Source organism: Carassius carassius, chromosome 33 (genome assembly GCF_963082965.1).
Source record: "Carassius carassius chromosome 33, fCarCar2.1, whole genome shotgun sequence".
NCBI classification, from domain to species: Eukaryota; Metazoa; Chordata; class Actinopteri; order Cypriniformes; family Cyprinidae; genus Carassius; species Carassius carassius.
Window position 1 is genome coordinate 8,356,040 of NC_081787.1, and position 18,107 is coordinate 8,374,146.

At 34.0% G+C, this 18,107-nt stretch overlaps 1 protein-coding gene and 1 long non-coding RNA gene across 3 annotated transcripts in view; one reads left to right on the forward strand and one right to left on the reverse strand.

The window, feature by feature from the left end:
- Positions 1-18,107, reverse strand: part of LOC132114224 (uncharacterized) — a 534,277-nt gene that overhangs the window by 20,898 nt on the left and 495,272 nt on the right. The window lies entirely within an intron of this gene.
- On the forward strand, positions 1,870-17,743 carry LOC132114223 (interleukin-12 subunit beta-like). 2 transcript variants are annotated; one of them, XM_059522337.1, is made up of 8 exons: positions 1,870-2,041; positions 9,994-10,090; positions 10,255-10,515; positions 11,323-11,425; positions 11,518-11,690; positions 11,788-11,957; positions 12,219-12,322; positions 17,635-17,743. In XM_059522337.1, exons 2-8 carry the CDS (start codon positions 9,994-9,996, stop codon positions 17,663-17,665), a joined length of 939 nt encoding a protein of 312 aa, XP_059378320.1. In that variant the 5' UTR covers positions 1,870-2,041; the 3' UTR covers positions 17,666-17,743. The 2 variants fall into 2 exon arrangements, with proteins under 2 accessions (XP_059378320.1, XP_059378321.1); XM_059522338.1 differs by lacking the exon at positions 1,870-2,041 and adding an exon at positions 9,389-9,501.

Genomic DNA, 18,107 nt, shown 5'->3' on the forward strand with positions numbered 1-18,107 from the left:
GGTAACCAAAGTCTCTGGTTTAGGAGCTGGAGGAAGAGATCGGGAAGGTTCTCCGAAGGAAGGCGGAAGGCTGACGGCTGATGAACGAGAATGATGACTTCAGAAGGTAAGTGGTTTTCTCAGAGGTGAGTAGCTCGGGTGAGTCTGTTGTCAGTGGTATTGACGAGGCCAGACGATGACTGGTGAGTGAGAGTGGTTTATAAAGGGCATGAGATGATGAGATGGCCAGGTGAGGGTGATTAGTATTCAGGGGAGAGTGAACGAGAGGGTGGAGCGAGTGAAGATGACTGCGTGGCAGTGACACAAACATTAAAATCTTGTTAGAAAGGGAACACATAGAAAGCATTTTTGTTACTCAGTATTTGATAATTAAAAAAACGAACAAAATAAGGAATGAAAAGTGATCATTCAAAACACTACACAAACATTTTGTAATTAATTAATATTTTATTCAATGTACTTCAATAAATGTTAGAGAGAATGAAAATCTCTTTTGGATTTTTTTTATTTATGATTTATTGATTTTATTTCAATAACTTGAAAAAAAAAACATTTTACTCTGATGCAGTCTTACCAGTTCATTTGTGTGTGTGTGTGTGTGTGTGTGTGTGTGAGAGAGAGAGAAAGAGATGCAAGCAAGCAAGAGAATGCAAGCATTTTGTTTTTTGTTTTTGTTTTCATTTATTGATTTCACATATTCTCACAATATGCTCTCTTGCAGTCTTACAGGTTCATTTCTGTGTGTGTGTGTGTGTGTGTGTGTGTGTGTGTGTGTGTGTGTGTGTGTGTGTGTGTGTGTGTGTGTGAGAGAGAGAAAGAGATGCAAGCAAGCAAGAGAATGCAAGCATTTTGTTTTTTGTTTTTGTTTTCATTTATTGATTTCACATATTCTCACAATATGCTCTCTTGCAGTCTTACAGGTTCATTTCTGTGTGTGTGTGTGTGTGTGTGTGTGTGTGTGTGTGTGTGTGTGTGTGTGTGTGTGTGTGTTTGAGAGAGAGAGAGAGAGAGAGAGAGAGAGAGAGAGCCCCTTTTGTATTTTTTCCATTTATTGATTGGTGTCTATTTTGCACTCCTAATATTCTGGAGAGTCGCCCCTTGATTGCTGCACACTTTTTTCCTGACCAGTGGCTAATTTGTAGTTTGTACCACCAAAAGATTCACTGAGTTTTCAAATTTTTTCGTATTTCCCATTCATTTCCTATATCGGTCATTTTTGACCAAAAGGTAAGTGTGACTATTTAATTATGAGACTTTAGCGACCCCTTGTGGTGAGACGATGAATGTATTCTTTTGTCCTAATAAATAATATATAGCCACACAGACACACCGCCACACACACGTCTAGCAAAAAAAAAATAAAAAATACAATAAAACAAATAATAAAAATAATAAAATATACTCCGTATATGCCCATATAGATTATCGATCATGTTTTAAATTACTAAACAGAAATGTACTTCACCAGATTAAATATTTTTACATTAGACATCAGGCTAAGCCATTTTCCCTTATGATGACCACTGGCTGGTTCCCACAGTGTAGGTCATTTTAAGTTTCTTTGTGGGGACATTCAGTCACTACAGTGTAGCCAAAACCAAATCCACCCACACAAACACCCATTGTGTCAACGGACCTCAGATGAAAACCTCAGATTAGTTGATACTGTTAGATCATGTTATTTACATCCATAAAGGGAAAAGGAAATGAGGAAGATTCGCGTGATTGTTTTTCTTTTCTGTTTTGCTTTAATTACGTATTATGATTTATTCATGACTTAATATTCTGTTAATATGCAAAATATCTGTTTTAAGATTTGTAGCCTATTGTTTGCTCTAGTTTATATCATTTATGTGCCCCCCCCCCCTCCGCTTCTCTGTCCAGTGGATGTTGGAACAAACCCAGATGGAAAGTGAGTTGCCAGTGACGGATGGCCAGCTATGCAGCAAGAGAGATGAATTCTGGGAAACCGGTCCAGCCTTTTAGGGACATAAGGGGATCTGAGAGGTGATCATGAACTAGCTCAGGCCATCATAGATGGGTAAGCATATCCTTACCTCATGATACCTTTTACACATCCTGGGGTACTTCGCTGGTTTTTCCTGAAGTATATTCTGTTTTCACCATTGTTTTTGTTCTCACACAATGACTCACTTCCTCTGTTAAGTCTAATATTCGGATTCCCTCTTCTACTGAACAGCTTAGGCCAGGGCTTTCCAGCCCTTTTGTCAGAGCTGCTAGAAGGGATAAAATATTCTGAAGGGATACTTGTTTCAAAATACACAAAAAATATCCATTTTAGCTCTAGACGGCTTGTTAGAGATGGATTTTACAGCCTGTGACAATACTGCTATATTCACTTATGTCTGATGGATTCAGAGTTTAATCTAATTGTGTCTTGATGAGCCTCAAATATGTTCACATTAAATATACATAACTTGGATTTTTCTGACCTGTCAAGTGCTTCAAGTCAAGTATCACTTCGTTCTCATATGAGTGCACCTTGTGATTAATCTGCTGTTATCACTCTTGAAAGCTCTTGAAAAGTCTTTAGTAAGGGAATGGATATAGTAGGCAGAAAAAAACATGACAATAACACTATGAGTATTCAAGAAAAGCATTACAGTCAAATGTACTATTACGCTATTTGATTATCATTATAAAGATGTTTTTCAGACAGGTTAGTACACTGTTTCTATGTAGTCCTACTGTATGACGCCCCACATGTTAGTTGCAACTAGGCTCAGGAAAAATGTGATTGTGGTGAGGTTTCTACAAAATGATACTATGTTGCCTTCTGGACATTTCACAGCACTATCAAAGTGAATGGTGCTAAAAGCCTGTTCGGTTTAATCCAAAACATGAACCTAGAAACATTTGATTACATTGGTTATTGTACATATTGTTGCAGTTTTGAGATGAAATCTCCGAGGAGTGGCACTAGAAAGTTAAAGCTTTTGCTGCTGGAATGGAAATAACACAATATCTGCACTAAACCATAAACATAAGTGATAGTGTTAACAAGATAATGTTAACAAAAGCAAACATGGGATAAAAAACATTTCCTCATCCATCCAAGTCTTTGCGCTTTTTTGTTGTGAATCATGTTTCACAAGACTTGTAGCACTCTGCATTGGGAGTGCTATGCTGTACCTGCTTATTTAATGCTAACATTAAAATTGTATTGGTTAACAAATGCATTCACCATGAACTATAGTAAAAGTGTTTTGAGGTTATAACATAATATTGTGCAATAATCCTGTAATCCTAATTTGTATGAAAAGGAATAAAAAGGTCATGATATAGCAAAAGATGCAAAGCATGCATGATATAGCAAAAAAGATTGCACTCAATTTCAGCAGATTTAGTAGACAGTTTAGGTATTGTTTGTAATTTCATCTATAAACTTAATGACACTTAACTTCTGACTACATTTAAAAGCTAAGTTAGCTCAAATGGCGAAAGGGACGGCCGCTCTGGGAATGGCTGTCTAATATACTGCTTATTAGACTAATAAAGCTCTCATGAATAAAGCTCTCATGACTCTTGTTTTGCCTTTGATACACTTGTGATCAGTGACTGGGTGCGGGTTTGCTTTTCATTAGGATCTTTCCTGAGTCAACAGGATTTACCGCCTTTGACTCTGCTATAATAAGCCTACAGTTATTGATCTATCTGTCAGTCATAGCACCAGACAGATGATAAAGCACATTTCCCAGAGAGCTCCCTTGCATGGTAATGAAGTTTCTTTTTTTGAATATGCACACTGAATGTTAGAGCAGTCTTATGCTTATCTCTTTACTTCTTAAATCGTGTCATGTCACTTAATAGGCTCCTAACCACATTATTCCCTTAAGTGATTGCTGCCATCTAGTGGACACAACACCTTCTCATCAACATCTATTCCAATGACAGTGCCTGTGTTAATCATGTTTCACAAGACTTATATCTACGCACTCTGCATCATTTCAGTAGCTCATTTAGAGTGGTAAAATATTTGTCTTGTTACAGGCATCCCGTTTTAGTTTGCTTTCTGGTTGTGGCTGCGGTTATCACATTGTGTCTGAATAAAAGTATTCATTACATAAAAAACTTAAAAAAAAAAATACTGACCTCTTTTGACTTTTGAACTTTTAAAGTGCACAGAAAATAGTAAGAATAAGAAAGAGTAGTAGGAACAAAAGTAGTAAGAGTAGCACATTAGTTTACAGATCTAAATTCAGCCACTGTTCATGTTGACATATATATATGGATATGGATGTATGGATATATATATCAGCACTGGTACACTATTGCCCACTACTGGCTGTAATGTACAGCATCTCAAATAGCCTATATACTTTGAGTTAAAACTTTCATTAAAGTTGATTATACAAGCATTTTCAAAAAAGATAAATAAATAAATGAATTAAAATAGACTTTCTACTCCAATTCTACATTAATGTACAACTTGAATGTATTGCATAACTCCTATTAACGAAGTTATCTATAGTGATGAGATTCAGAAAGGACAGTGTGTCACAGGGTGTTGTCAGCTGCTAAAGGTGATCAGTCAACTTCTCTTTTAGTGGTAAATGTGGGAAATAAACTCTCTCTTGTCTCTGCTTTGTGCATGTGAAATTTCAGTTTTACTCAATAAACTATTGTGGTAGAAACTTTCAAAGTTTAAAAGGTTTCAGGTTGAAGGGAAGCATATCCCTTATAAAAAGGAAATTCATTCAAGTGTGCTATTAGTATACATCTTTTAAACTAAAATTAGGAATGTATGCTTTTAGTGATATTTGTATACTTGCTACATAAAGTATACTTAAAAATATACTTGACCTTTACTTAAGTATACTTAATAAAATAAACTTGAAGTAAACTACTTTTTCACAAGGAATATCATCGACTCATATAATATGAAACTATAAAAGTAGCCATAAGACAGGGCTAGATCTCACTTGTGCCCGCTGTCACATATTTCAGTAACTATAATGTTTTGAATCAAACACCCAGTTACATAAATGTATTGTGTACACAAAGTCAAAAATTAGAGCACATTTTGCACATACAAACTATTTATTAATATTGGTTGGCCACAATAATAGTTTGATTTATTTGACCTTTCCTATTTTACTATTCATGAAGATTTCTGTTTCAAAATGTAATTGTTCACATTTTACTGAAACAGACAAAACTGACTGATTAACAATAGGTTCCATTGTAACATCCTCACATAGTGCCCAGATAATGAACTGTATATTTTTGGGGGCATTGACAGTGGAAATATATAAATAGCTTCTGCGTAGCCACAATGTAAAGGTTTGTATCTTTTACAGAAATGAACTGAAACTGAAACCTGTGAAATTTTCTCTTAAGTAAAAAATGTGACTAGTGTATGATCTACATAGATCCACGTATAACCACTACAATATCATTCTTAACAAATACCTAATTATCTCTTCTGTTTTACTTTTGATACTTAGGCTAGCCGACTATTACTATTATTGTTTTACCTTTAATTACATCAGACAGTAGTCAACTGAAAATAATCAGAAGACACTTTACTTTTATTTCTCAAGCATATTTTACTCAGTGACGTAAATTAAGTTCATCTTCTTTCACAAAATATGTGTGCAGACATCCATGAGACGGTGTAATCTTCCACGTTTTCTCTAGAACTCCTTTTTGGCATCCATGCACATCATGGTAAACTTCTGAAACACGCTTAGATTTAATGCTCGCAAATAGGTTTAGTGCTCTATTATGCACAAGTTATTCTCTGATCACACAACAGTCCACATAAATATTATTTTCCATATTTGTCTTAAATTTACAACACTCTCTATGAACACATTGGAGATAGTCACCCGCCATTATAGCTAGTACTTTTTTTTTATTTCACTCAGGATAATTTTTACATAAAATGTAGGTGTTTACGTAAATGTAACATATGTTATCTATTTTGTTTTACTTACAACCAAATTGTCTTCTTTCTGCTAATTGATCTGCTGAAAAGCGTTAGCCACTATGATTGCTGCTTACGCATTGGTTTCTTTCAGTTCCTCTACTGAAAGTATCAGCTTACAGTGACAAACAGTGACAAAATGCGAAGAGCTGAAAAGGATCTTTGTAATTTTGACTGGGAAAAACAAGAAAGAACACAATTTACATCTACAGCAGTCAACATTTGAAGTGGACCAAAAAAGTTCTTCAAAGTTGTGCTAAGAACCAAGTTAAAATAAGGTTTTAGGACAACTTGGATGAAAGGTTTTGATCTACTTCAAATATTGACTGCTGTAGACTGTCAATTATTTTTATGCGCTATGAAATTTAGCAGTCGGTCGCTAATGACAGACATTTTAGCCACCTACACTCTATAAAATCCTGTTTTTTTAACCTTAATGCTGGATTGAGCCTTTTGGGTTATTTTTTCAGTGTTTGGGTTTTTGTGTTACTCAGATCCTGGGTCAGACGTAACCCAGTGGCTTAGTTATTTACTGCAGGGATTTTGCGTCTTCTTCAGGAGAGAGCAGTTCTAAGCATAATGGAAAAGCCTGATGCTTTGCATAAAATAAACGATTTTAGTCATAAAGATACAGAATATAACTACTTTGGATATTAAAATATGTCCTCGGAGCTGTTTAGGTTATGGGCAGGATATGGAGGCAGTCGCAGCACATTTCGGCTAAGAGTGAAACGCTGGTCGGCAGTCTTCGCTGTTAGCAGTTCCCCGCTGAACACAACTCCAGCTCGGCCATGAGAACCTGCGCCATTACGGAGGAAACGGAATAACAGAGACTGGTTGATTTCACTTGAATTACTTTTGTTTAATATTCCATTTTTATTTATAATGTTTGTTAAATTAGTTTACATATAGGCAATATGTATAGGCTAAGTATTAAAAATGATGTAAACAATACTGTAAATGATATAGGCCTAAATAAGAGGAAAATAAAGGAATTTATCATGTAAACCAGTGGTTGTGTGGAGTATTTTACAAAAGTTTAGAGGTTTAGAGGAGTTTTTTTTTTTTTGAGATTAAAAAAATAAAATAAGCCAGTAGCTTATTATAGTAAAAATTAATCAACCCATTATGCTGGGTTAAATAAACAACCCAGTTTGCTGGGTAAAATTAACCCAACACGTGTTCTGTCCTATATTTACCCAGCTTTTGGGTAAAACAAAAAACTACCCAAATTGGTTTAAAAACTATATATAGTGCAAAATTTGGTTGTATATGTTAGTGATTATTGAAGGTTGTACAGTTATGTTTAACACTATTAACAGATGAAATATTTGAAGACTTTTAAAGTGATAGTTCACCTTTAGCTGCTGGTCCCCTTCGACTTCCATAGTATGAAAAAAAAAACACCATACAAGTCAATGAGGACTATTAAATGAAGCAGAATTATCCCTTTAAGCAGCTGTATGATATCTTTACTTTGTCCTCCGTGTTCAAGATCTTTTTGAAATCTGAACCCTTGAGGTTAAAAAGGAATCTAGAAGCTCTACACATACACATTTCAGCACATGTGACATTCATCACAACCAAGCTTATCTTCTCATAAAACAATAATAATGATAAAGCCAGAGGAAATTTGCCAGTAAATGGGGGTTTCCTGAAGCATCAAACATTGGACGTAACTTTTGCTCAGATATTGTGAGCCCTGAATGGTTGAGGTATAGTGTGTAGGGGCTGTTTTTGATGTGGTCATGTTTTGTAAGAGAACGTCGTACTTCACTACTGAGCAGAATGCTGAACATCATATAAAACTCCTCAAAGCCAATTTCTCCATCAGCATCCCAGTCCAGCATGTCAAATGTCACCATTATGTGTTTCTTCCCCATGTTGTCACATGCTTCATGAAATGGTAGAACTGAATGTCTGAGGAAGGGAAAAGAAAAGCACAAGAGTTACTCCGAACAACTGAAATTCCACCGTAGCAATTACAGATTACAGATGAATAAAAATTTCATAAAAAGATTGATCAAAAATTACGCATTTTTTAATTGTTCTCATGTTATTGTAAATTAAAGGGGAAATGTGAATTAACAATTTTTTTTCTTGTGAATATCCATTAGACAAAAATAATCCAGAATAATTTTAGTGTTAGTCAGTGAAAGAAGGCAATGAAACTCAAATATTTGAAGAAAGCCTCCTAAAACTTAATTTTGTTCTTTAGACTGAAATAATGTTAACTGCTTCCACTGTCACTCTACAATTAATGCTGTTACCATGGTATTGAGGCACCTTTCACATTTCCACGTTAATGGATTTCGGATTGGCGCATGCCAAACGTTTTTTCCAGTAAATATACTGTAAAAAAAGATTCACCAATTTCAACTTTCAGACTTAAATTCACTTGCTGCCTTAAATGTTTAACTAAAATCGACTTGGTTGTATAAGTCTTAAATTAAATTGAACTGAAAAAAAATAAATAAAAAAATAGTTGAATCTCATATAACATAATGTGAAAAAAAACTTGATATAATTTATGATGTGCCTTATTATTATTATAAAAAAAATTATATAATTTTTTATTTAATTTTTTTATTACTTTCTGTACGCAATGTTGTATTCACTACTTCTCCTTTATACTAAGAATTTGATAGAATAAATGCACATTGTATAATGTGCCCTTGGAAATGAATTGTAAACGAGGTGATCATCGTATTAATAGTTCAGTACAAACTTTAACTAGACTCATAGAAAAATTGTTTGTGTTTATTATTAGTAAAAGGTCTGTGTTCTTAGATGTATAAAAATTACAATGTTATTTCTTTGTAGGTTTTATAACATCTACTGAGAGTTCTGTTTTCTTTTTTCCTTTCTTTCATTTTTTTTTCTATGTTATCTGGACATCTTTCAAAAAGGCTGAAAAGTGTCATCAAACATTTACTGTGAAATTTCTTATCAGTAATCTTAATGTACAAATCACTAAATGTCATTATCTGAGAGAATAGGGGAATAACTTAATTGGAAAAACCAACAGATAGTAGGGACAAGCAATCAAACACAGTAACGCAACCAGGTAAATCATCCTCTGGCTTTCAAATGAGACCTTGTGACAAAAATACCCAAGGTTTTGGAAAACAAACATTGACTTAACATCTTTCCTGCCCTGTTAGACTGAATTCTTCACACAGTCCACATTGAAAACCAATTAGCAATTTCATACCTTATTTTTTTCCTGTCCAAATATAATACAATCTAGTAAATAATCACATTGTTCTGAATGGGCTGTGAGATTGTATATAAATAGCCTGATATTAGAGAAGAGAGAGGACAGTGAGAAGGCTCAGTGGAAGTGAGAGAATTAGTGATGATATCTGAGAACAGCTAAGGTTCTGGAGTTGAAGTTTGAAGTTCCTCTATAACCTGCATTGGTCTTTTTTTCTGGCCAGGGAAATTCTGCCCTCCTGACACATTACTTATAAGCCTGTCACTAAACACGACACTAAAGCAACGTCAATCTGGTTGTGGAGGTTAATCTCTGGATTTTTGAGTGATCAAGGGTAAGTCACTTATTTCAAACTCATTTTATAATGTCATGAAAAGAACTCAATTATTATATATATATATATATATATATATATATATATATATATATACAGTTTATACATGGTAATGATAAAAATAAAATAAAAAAATATAATTTTAAGAACAATTTTCTATAGCCTAGGTTACCACTACCTGCATAGGTCCAATAATAAGTAAGATTATTAACATGAAAACTGACAATTTTATGCATGTATAAACAAGTGAAGTATGATTTACCAGTTTAACAAATGAATTAACTTGATTCAACGTTTTCCTGTCTCTTTTAGAAGTTGATAAGTCTATTAATTTTGCTTTCCTAAATGCATGACTATATGGTTAGCTGCATTTTATTCTTTGCATTTCGCATTGATTTCTCACTTTATAAGGATAGACCTGCAGCCACAACTGAGAACCGATGATTAAGCGTATAATTGCAGTATAAACGTTTCTCTTTTTTCCACCAACAGATGTTTTTTCTCTTATTGAGTGCGTTGTTGTTTCTCCATTCCTCTGCTGATGGATCCATCAATACAGAAGAGAGCTACTGGACACTTAAACCAAATGGTTTGTTCGTTTATCTGAATCGTGTCTAAGGAAGAGTTCCTGTGTACAATTTATACAACATACTATAATTTATAACATGCTATAATTTATTTTATTTGTATTGGGGCTCATATTGTTAAATTTGCTATACACTTCTCATTTGTTTTTCAATTGTCTGTCATCAGTGCTTGTGGTGAATGCCAATGTAGGTGAAGATGTAAACGTGCCTCTTATCTGTGGAGAGGCGTATGAAGGGAAAAATATTACATGGACCAGAAACGGCTATGAAAATCTGGATGCTCAAGGAAACAGGATTGTCATCACAGTAGAGGGGTGGATGGGGGGCAACTACTCCTGTTTCAGTAGTGAGGGATCCTACCTTAACCACACACTGGTGCTGGCTCAGTGGACCTACAGGAAGTTTATCAAGAATACTCCTGAGAAAGGTACAACCCTTTTAACACTGTATAAAATTGTCATGATATTAGTTTGAAAAATTGAAAATTTTAAGTTTCAAGCCTTCCGTAGTGAAACATTTTACAGTAAAGTATTTATTTCTACCATGTAGTTTGAAAAGTATATTGGGGGCAGTAAGATTTTTTATTTTTTTTCATACTCATCAAGGCTTTATTTATTCATTTATTTGGCAAAAACAAATAAAAATAGGGTAAAAACAGTAAAAATGTGAAATATTATTACAATAGAAATGTTATCTATTTTAATGTATTTTAATTAATTATAAACAGTGAGTCTCCAGCCATAAATCATTCTAATATGCCGATTTGCTGCTCAAAAACATTTCCTATTATCAGTTTTGAAAATGAGTATGCTGCTTATTAATGTAAATAATGTAATTAATGTAATTAACGTAATTATTAGAATATTATGTTCAAAAGAACAGCATTTATATGGATCATAAATATTTTGTAACATTATAAATTCTGAATATAAATTAATTTATAGATTACATTTATGAATTAAATAAATAAATACATGTGTCTGTGTTGTCACTTTTGATCAATTAATTTCTTAATAATAATAATAATAATAATAATAATAATAATAATAATAATAATAATAATAATAATAATAATAAATTGACCCCCAACGTTTGAATGGCAGTGTTTTTTTTATTTATAAAATGCATTTGTTTATTTATTTTATTAAATTCGGTTTCAAAATTGGTTTATATGACTATATTTTATTTCATTATGATTAATATTATTTTTTAATTTATTGAATTACCAAACAAGGTTACATCGATTGTTCAACAAATAACTATGGAGGTTCCTTCAAATGTGATTGGAAATGGGATAGAAATAGGAACGGCCATGTTGCTCATATCGAAGCCACACGGTAAGTATCTCCATCTTACCCTAGAGTTTGCAATCAGCAACGATGTAAGGGGTGTGAAAAAAAAAAAAAAACCTTGACTGATTCTGTTCCAGCCCTGGTGGAAGCAACATCAGCTGTACTCTGGATTCCAGTGGATATGTCACATGCTTAGACCATGACTATTGTTCCTATGCCGAAGAAGTGGAGCGCATCAACCTGACCATATACTTCAGAAGCAGCTTTGTTGTTGAATCCTACAATACAAAGTTCTACATCATGGATATCGGTGAGCTCTCAAAAATCGCTAAGATGGGGTCTTAGAATATTGAATTAGAATGCTTGCTCATTTGAATATAAAAACAATCTATTTCTGCACTTCTTAGTGAGGCCTGATATGGTGCCTATTAGTAGGATCAATAAAACATCCATAGAGGTCAAATATCCCCACTCCTGGAGCACACCATCATCCTACTTCCCTCTTACATTCCAAGTGAAAGAGATTCGTTGTCGGAAACATGACAATTGTGACTGCTCCAAACCGAACTCACAAGAGGTAACCCCACATGCTACTGGTCAAAAGCGTGTTTGGAATATTTACATTTGAAATAATTAGGGTGCATTTATGTAACCAAAAATACAATAACAATAACAGTAATATTGTGAACATTATTAGAATCATTACAAATTATTTTCAAATTTTAGTGTTTTTTAAAATGTAATTTATTTCTGTGAAAGCAAGACTTAAATTTGAACTATTAAAAGTATTATTATTTTTAGCCAGACCTGGAAATCTTTTAATATTTGTTTTGCTCAGATTTTCTTCACACAAAGTCAGCAGCTGCCAGTGACAAAAGGGATGACGGTGTGTGTGAGAGCGAGGGATGAATTCTGTAATTCCTCATGGAGTGACTGGAACCAGTAAGTATGTGTATTTAACATTTCTTAAATTTCATAGCAAAACATTTGCTTTACCCCCATTAAAATAGTCTTATTGCTTTTTAAATGTTTTTTTTTCTGCACGTATAATGATACAAAATGTCTCTGTTCATTTATAGATGCAAAACTAGAAAGAACAACAAGCAAAGGAGATGAGAATCAAAGTTAAAAATGCTATAATTTATTAAAACATTATGATGCTTTCTGTAGTTATGAACAATGACTGACTCTGTTAGACCTTCTTTGGTCATATACTGTGTAATTAAATACGTACACATTGTATGTGTTTTTGTCATAATGTATTTATCTATACATGTTAATGTTATAGAATAAATAACACTATCGTGCTCTTAAATTAATTATTTATATCTGTAGTACATTTTGATTGTGTTAAATGTATTTATTAAGATTTCAATGTTTCTGATGTCTTTACTTGATTATATAAGATATAAAACATAAATAATCTCATAATTCAGTTTGTCTTTATTGCATGTTTATATTAAAGAAATTTGATTTCATGTCTCACCAAGTGTGAATTATAATGTAGTGTGTAGTTTGCTAAATAACACACACATTGAAAGATTTGAACTTTGTTAGGGTCCTAATTATGTGCAAAAGGTTTTTTTTTCTCTCTCTCTGTAGATCACACATTAGACTGCCCAAGACAGGAATTACTGTCACATCTCAATGTGGAGCAAAGCTACTTGTTATTCCACCCATGTCAACAGAGTTTGGGCATGAAATCAAAAGAACCACCTAAACCAATTTATCAATGATTGTTCAAGTGTCTTGTGAAAACAAGTCCTCTATTGAAGTCTGGGGGGAAAACACATGTGGAACACACTTAACCACTATGACTTGCCAACTGTAAAAAACACAAGTGCTGGGTTTTTGGAAATTACACAATTGATGCATCGCTGACTTTTGAGGAACTTGCCCCAAAAAACCTGCCATTTATTAATTAAAGCTAGTAAATAATAAAAGAGGCATAACAAGATAAGTACATGAAAGGGAAACGCCAATAATTAATCTGATCTGATCAGCTGTGATCTAAACTCTCATAATCACAAACCAGACAATTAATAAACAATTTTATATATATACAAACCTGATTCCAAAACAGTTTGGACACTGTACAAATTGTGAATAAAAACAGAGTGCAATGATGTGGAAGTTTCAAATTTAAATATTTTATTCAGAATACAAGATAGATGGCATATCAAATGTTTAAACTGAGATAATTTCATTTTAAGGGAAAAATAAGTTGATTTTAAATTTCATGGCATCAACACATCTAAAAAAAGTTGGGACAAGGCCATGTTTACCACTGTGTGTCATCCCCTCTTCTTTTTTTTATAACAGTCTGCAAATGTCTCGGGACTGAGGAGACAAGTTGCTCAAGTTTAGGAATAGGAATGTTGTCCCATTCTTGTCTAATACAGGCTTCTAGTTGCTCAACTGTCTTAGGTCTTCTTTGTCGCATCTTCCTCTTTATGATGTGCCAAATGTTTTCTATAGGTGAAAGATCTGGACTGCAGGCTGGCCATTTCAGTACCCGGATCCTTCTTCTACGCAGCCATGATGTTGTAATTGATGCAGTATGTGGTCTGGCATTGTCATGTTGGAAAATGCAAGGTCTTCCCTGAAAGAGACGACGTCTGGATGGGAACATATGTTGTTCTAGCAATTGGATATACCTTTCCGTATTGATGGTGCCTTTCCAGATGTGTAAGCTGGAACTCATGCAACCCCATACCATCAGAGATGCAGGCTTCTGAACTGAGTGCTGATAACAACTTTGTTGTCCTTGTTCTCTTTAGTCCGGATGACATGGCGTCCCAGTTTTCCAAAAAGACCACAGAACAGTTTTCCACTTTGCCACAGTCCATTTTAAATGAGCCTTGGCCCAGAGAAAATGCCTGCATTTCTGGATCATGTTTATGGTTTATTTTTTGACCTATAGAGTTTTAGAGGCAATGGCGAATGGCACAGTGGATTGTATTCACCGACAATGTTTTCTGGAAGTATTCCTGAGCCCATGTTGTGATTTCCATTACAGTGGCATTCCTGTATGTGATGCAGTGCCGTCTAAGAGCCCGAAGATCACGGGCATCCAGTATGGTTTTCTGGCCTTGATCCTTATGCACCGAGATTGTTCCAGATTCTCTGAATCTTTGGATGATATTATTCACTGTAGATGATGATAATTTTTTCTCTGAGAAACTCCTTTCTGATGTTGCTCCACTATTTTTCGCCATAGCATTGGGGGAACTGGTGATTCTCTGCCCATCTTGACTTCTGAGAGACACTGCCACTCTTGAGAGGCTCTTTTTATACCCAATCATGTTGCCAATTGACCTAATAAGTTGCAAATTGGTCCTCCAATTTCCGGCTTTTTATTGCTACCTGTCCCAACTTTTTTGGAATGTGTAGCTCTCATGAAATCCAAAATGAGCCAATATTTGGCATGACATTTCAAAATGTCTCACTTTCAACATTTGATATGTTATCTACAAAAATAAATAAATAAATTATTCCATTCCTTTTTTACTCAGAACTTGTACAGTGTTCCAACTTTTTTGGAATCGGGTTCGTATAAATACACAATATATTTATATATATGTATATATATATATATATATATATATATATATATACTGTGTATTTATACAAACCCGATTAACTTATAAACTTATATGGTATATATATATATATAGTGTGTGTGTATTTCCTGGGATAAATGTATTCTTAAATATATTTCTGGCTAAATAGTTGACTTGTTTATCCAGGGAGGTTTATAAGTTTGAGACATATAGAATGTCTTTGAAAAAGCCACTGTCCCTCCTTATCAGAGTTAAGAGTTTTTTCAGGGCAAGTGTGACATAAAAACTTTGATCTGAGAAGCATTTCCTCAACATCTTTATGAGATACAGTGAATAGGGTACAGATTGCTGACCTACTTATCAGAGGTGGAAAGAGTACAAAAATATTCTACTCAAGTAAAAGTACCATTACATTAATGAAATTTTACTTAAGTACAAGTAAAAGTACCAGTATAAAAATCTACTCAAGTAAAAGTAAAAAGTAGCTCATTTAAAATTTACTCAGAGTAAAAATTACTTAGTTACATTTTAACAGTGGCAGGGAGGCAAAAATGGGACAGGCCAAGGGTGTCAAACTCAGTTCCTGCAGGGCCGCAGTTCTGCACAGTTTACATTTAACCCTAAATAAACACATCTGAACCAGCTAATCTAATCATTTAGGTTTATTTGAAAACTACATGATATGTGTGCTGGAGCAGGGTTAGAACTAAACTCTGCAGGGCTACGGCCCTCCAGGAACTGAGTTTGACACACCTGGGATAGGTCTATTAATCTCAAACTAGTTGTATTTAATTAAAAGAATCAGTAATTTAGAATAATAAAACATTTGGGCTGTTACCAGGCAAATCAGTATCAACAAACTCATCTTTAAATGCAGAGGAAATGCAGAAGATTCATTGGAAGTGGCATTTAGATGTATTACACTGTTTAGTGCAGGACAAGAATGCATTTTACCTGCAGTTACAAATGCATGAATAATGGTTTGATATACAAGACATAAAATGTTGAATACTCATTTGAAATGGTAAGAAATGAATTATTTAAAAAAATCAAAAGATACTTTAAATGTGAAATTAAAATGGCCAGTATGTGTCAGCAAGTCACTGTTAATAAGTGAGTCATTGCGATTGAACCGAATCATTTAAACGGTTGATTCATTCAGGAACGAAACACTGTCACGTACACGTTGCTCAGAGACGCAAAACTGTGCTTTGGTGGCTGTGTTTGGAATTATTTTCTGTTGTAGAAATAGAGCTAAAAAAGGCAATATGGTGTCTAAAACGCAAGTCTCTTAATTAACTTGTTTACTGAACTCTTATATATATGTGTATGTATATATTCATGATGATTTTTGGAGGAAAAGATAGCATTCTTTGTGTGATTTTGATTTAATATATGAAATTATATAACTATGTGAATTTTCTGCCCCTATATCTTCAATTTTTTGATCATTCTAAATGCATTTTAGGAGACTGAATCACACAGTGAAAGAATGCACTATAAATGCGCGCGCACATAATTAAAACAAAAATAGCACACTCCTCACCACGGTCTTTTTGGCTAATTTGTGCAAAACCTCTTGCTAAAATGTCAAAGCTTCATTTTAACCACCAATGCAACGATGCAATTATTTAGCTTACCTCTACATTCTTGCGAAGGGTTGATGTCTTGTCGTGATTTTATAAGCTGCTAGTTTGGTCTTCCTAGGCAAGTACAGCTTACACTGCATAATATAGCATACATATGGCCAGGGGTTCACTTCATTTCCTTCGAGTTAAACTTCAGAATATGATGGGGTTTCGTTTTCAGCGGTGTCTGCACCACTAACGCCTGTTTTGTCCGTCTGCATCTTTCTTGTGACTTTAGCGCCAGTTTGCCCTCCTGCCCATTATTTACTGCCGTAGTTTCCAGGGAGCGATTTTTTATTTTTATTTTTATTTTTTTTACTCAGTAATTAATGTGTTTTAAAATGTAGCGAAGTACAATACTTCAAACAAAATATACTTAAGTAAAAGTAAAATTACACATTTAAAAAATTACTTTAAAAAGTATTAGTACACAAAAAAGCTACTCAATTACAGTAACGCGAGTAAATGTAATTCGTTACTTTCCACCTCTGCTACTTATGAAGTATAGAGACTAAGAGAATATTGGCTCACTCCCTCTGGGTCATGTGCTGTTGTAGGCTCATGGAAACCTCCACCTGCTTATAATTAAATGATTTACAGCCTGTATGTAGCAGACACACTATGTTAATAAAATACGTAATTAAATGTGTTCTTTCACATTCTGTTTTATAATAAACTAAAATCACTAAAATCGTGTATGGTCATTTTATGGAAATAGGTAGTAGGTCTGAAATGTCTACAGTGATCTCTCTGTTTCTCTTTTAGTCAGCAGTATCTAGCAGTACTTTTGCAAATGAGTTTTCACTTAACATGCAAACCGAAAATGGTGGGATTGTGATTTTGACACACACACACACACACACACACACAAAAACTGGCCAGTTATTGAGACTCTTGTTTTTGAAACTACTGTTTTGATTTACCTTACCACAAGACAGCTGCTTTGGGACTGAAGTTGTGGCTTAACATGTGACCTATTGTATTTTATTACTGAATGGGTATTTACTGTATATTCCCTGAATGCTACATCATACTCTGTAAATGATGCGTAATGTTTATACAGGAGGGAAGTTCAAGTCAACATGAGTGAATAGCTGAGTCAGCTGTGGCTTCATCACAAGAGGAGAAATTTCTAGGGGTTTGGAAATAATTCCCTATAAAGCATGATTGAGGTAATCAGTTTTTAACCACATTATTATTATTATTATTATTTTTATTAACAGTATTATTTTATCATTAGAAACACTAGCTATCTACTGTGACTAATGAGCTTACACATACTGGTGGATTAAACATTACAGAAATATATATATATATATTTATTTATTTATTTATTTATTTATTTTTGATAATCACCAATAGGCCTACTGTTAGTTTAGGGTAGCTGTGGCACATTATGTGGTGGTAATAAAAAAATTGTTAAGCACTGTAGTGTATGACTTCTTTTAACTCCAAAAGGCGAAAGGGAGAAAGAGAGAGATGTGAAGAGGCAGTATTACAGATAGATAGCCTAATTATCAAGTCGATTATACATTT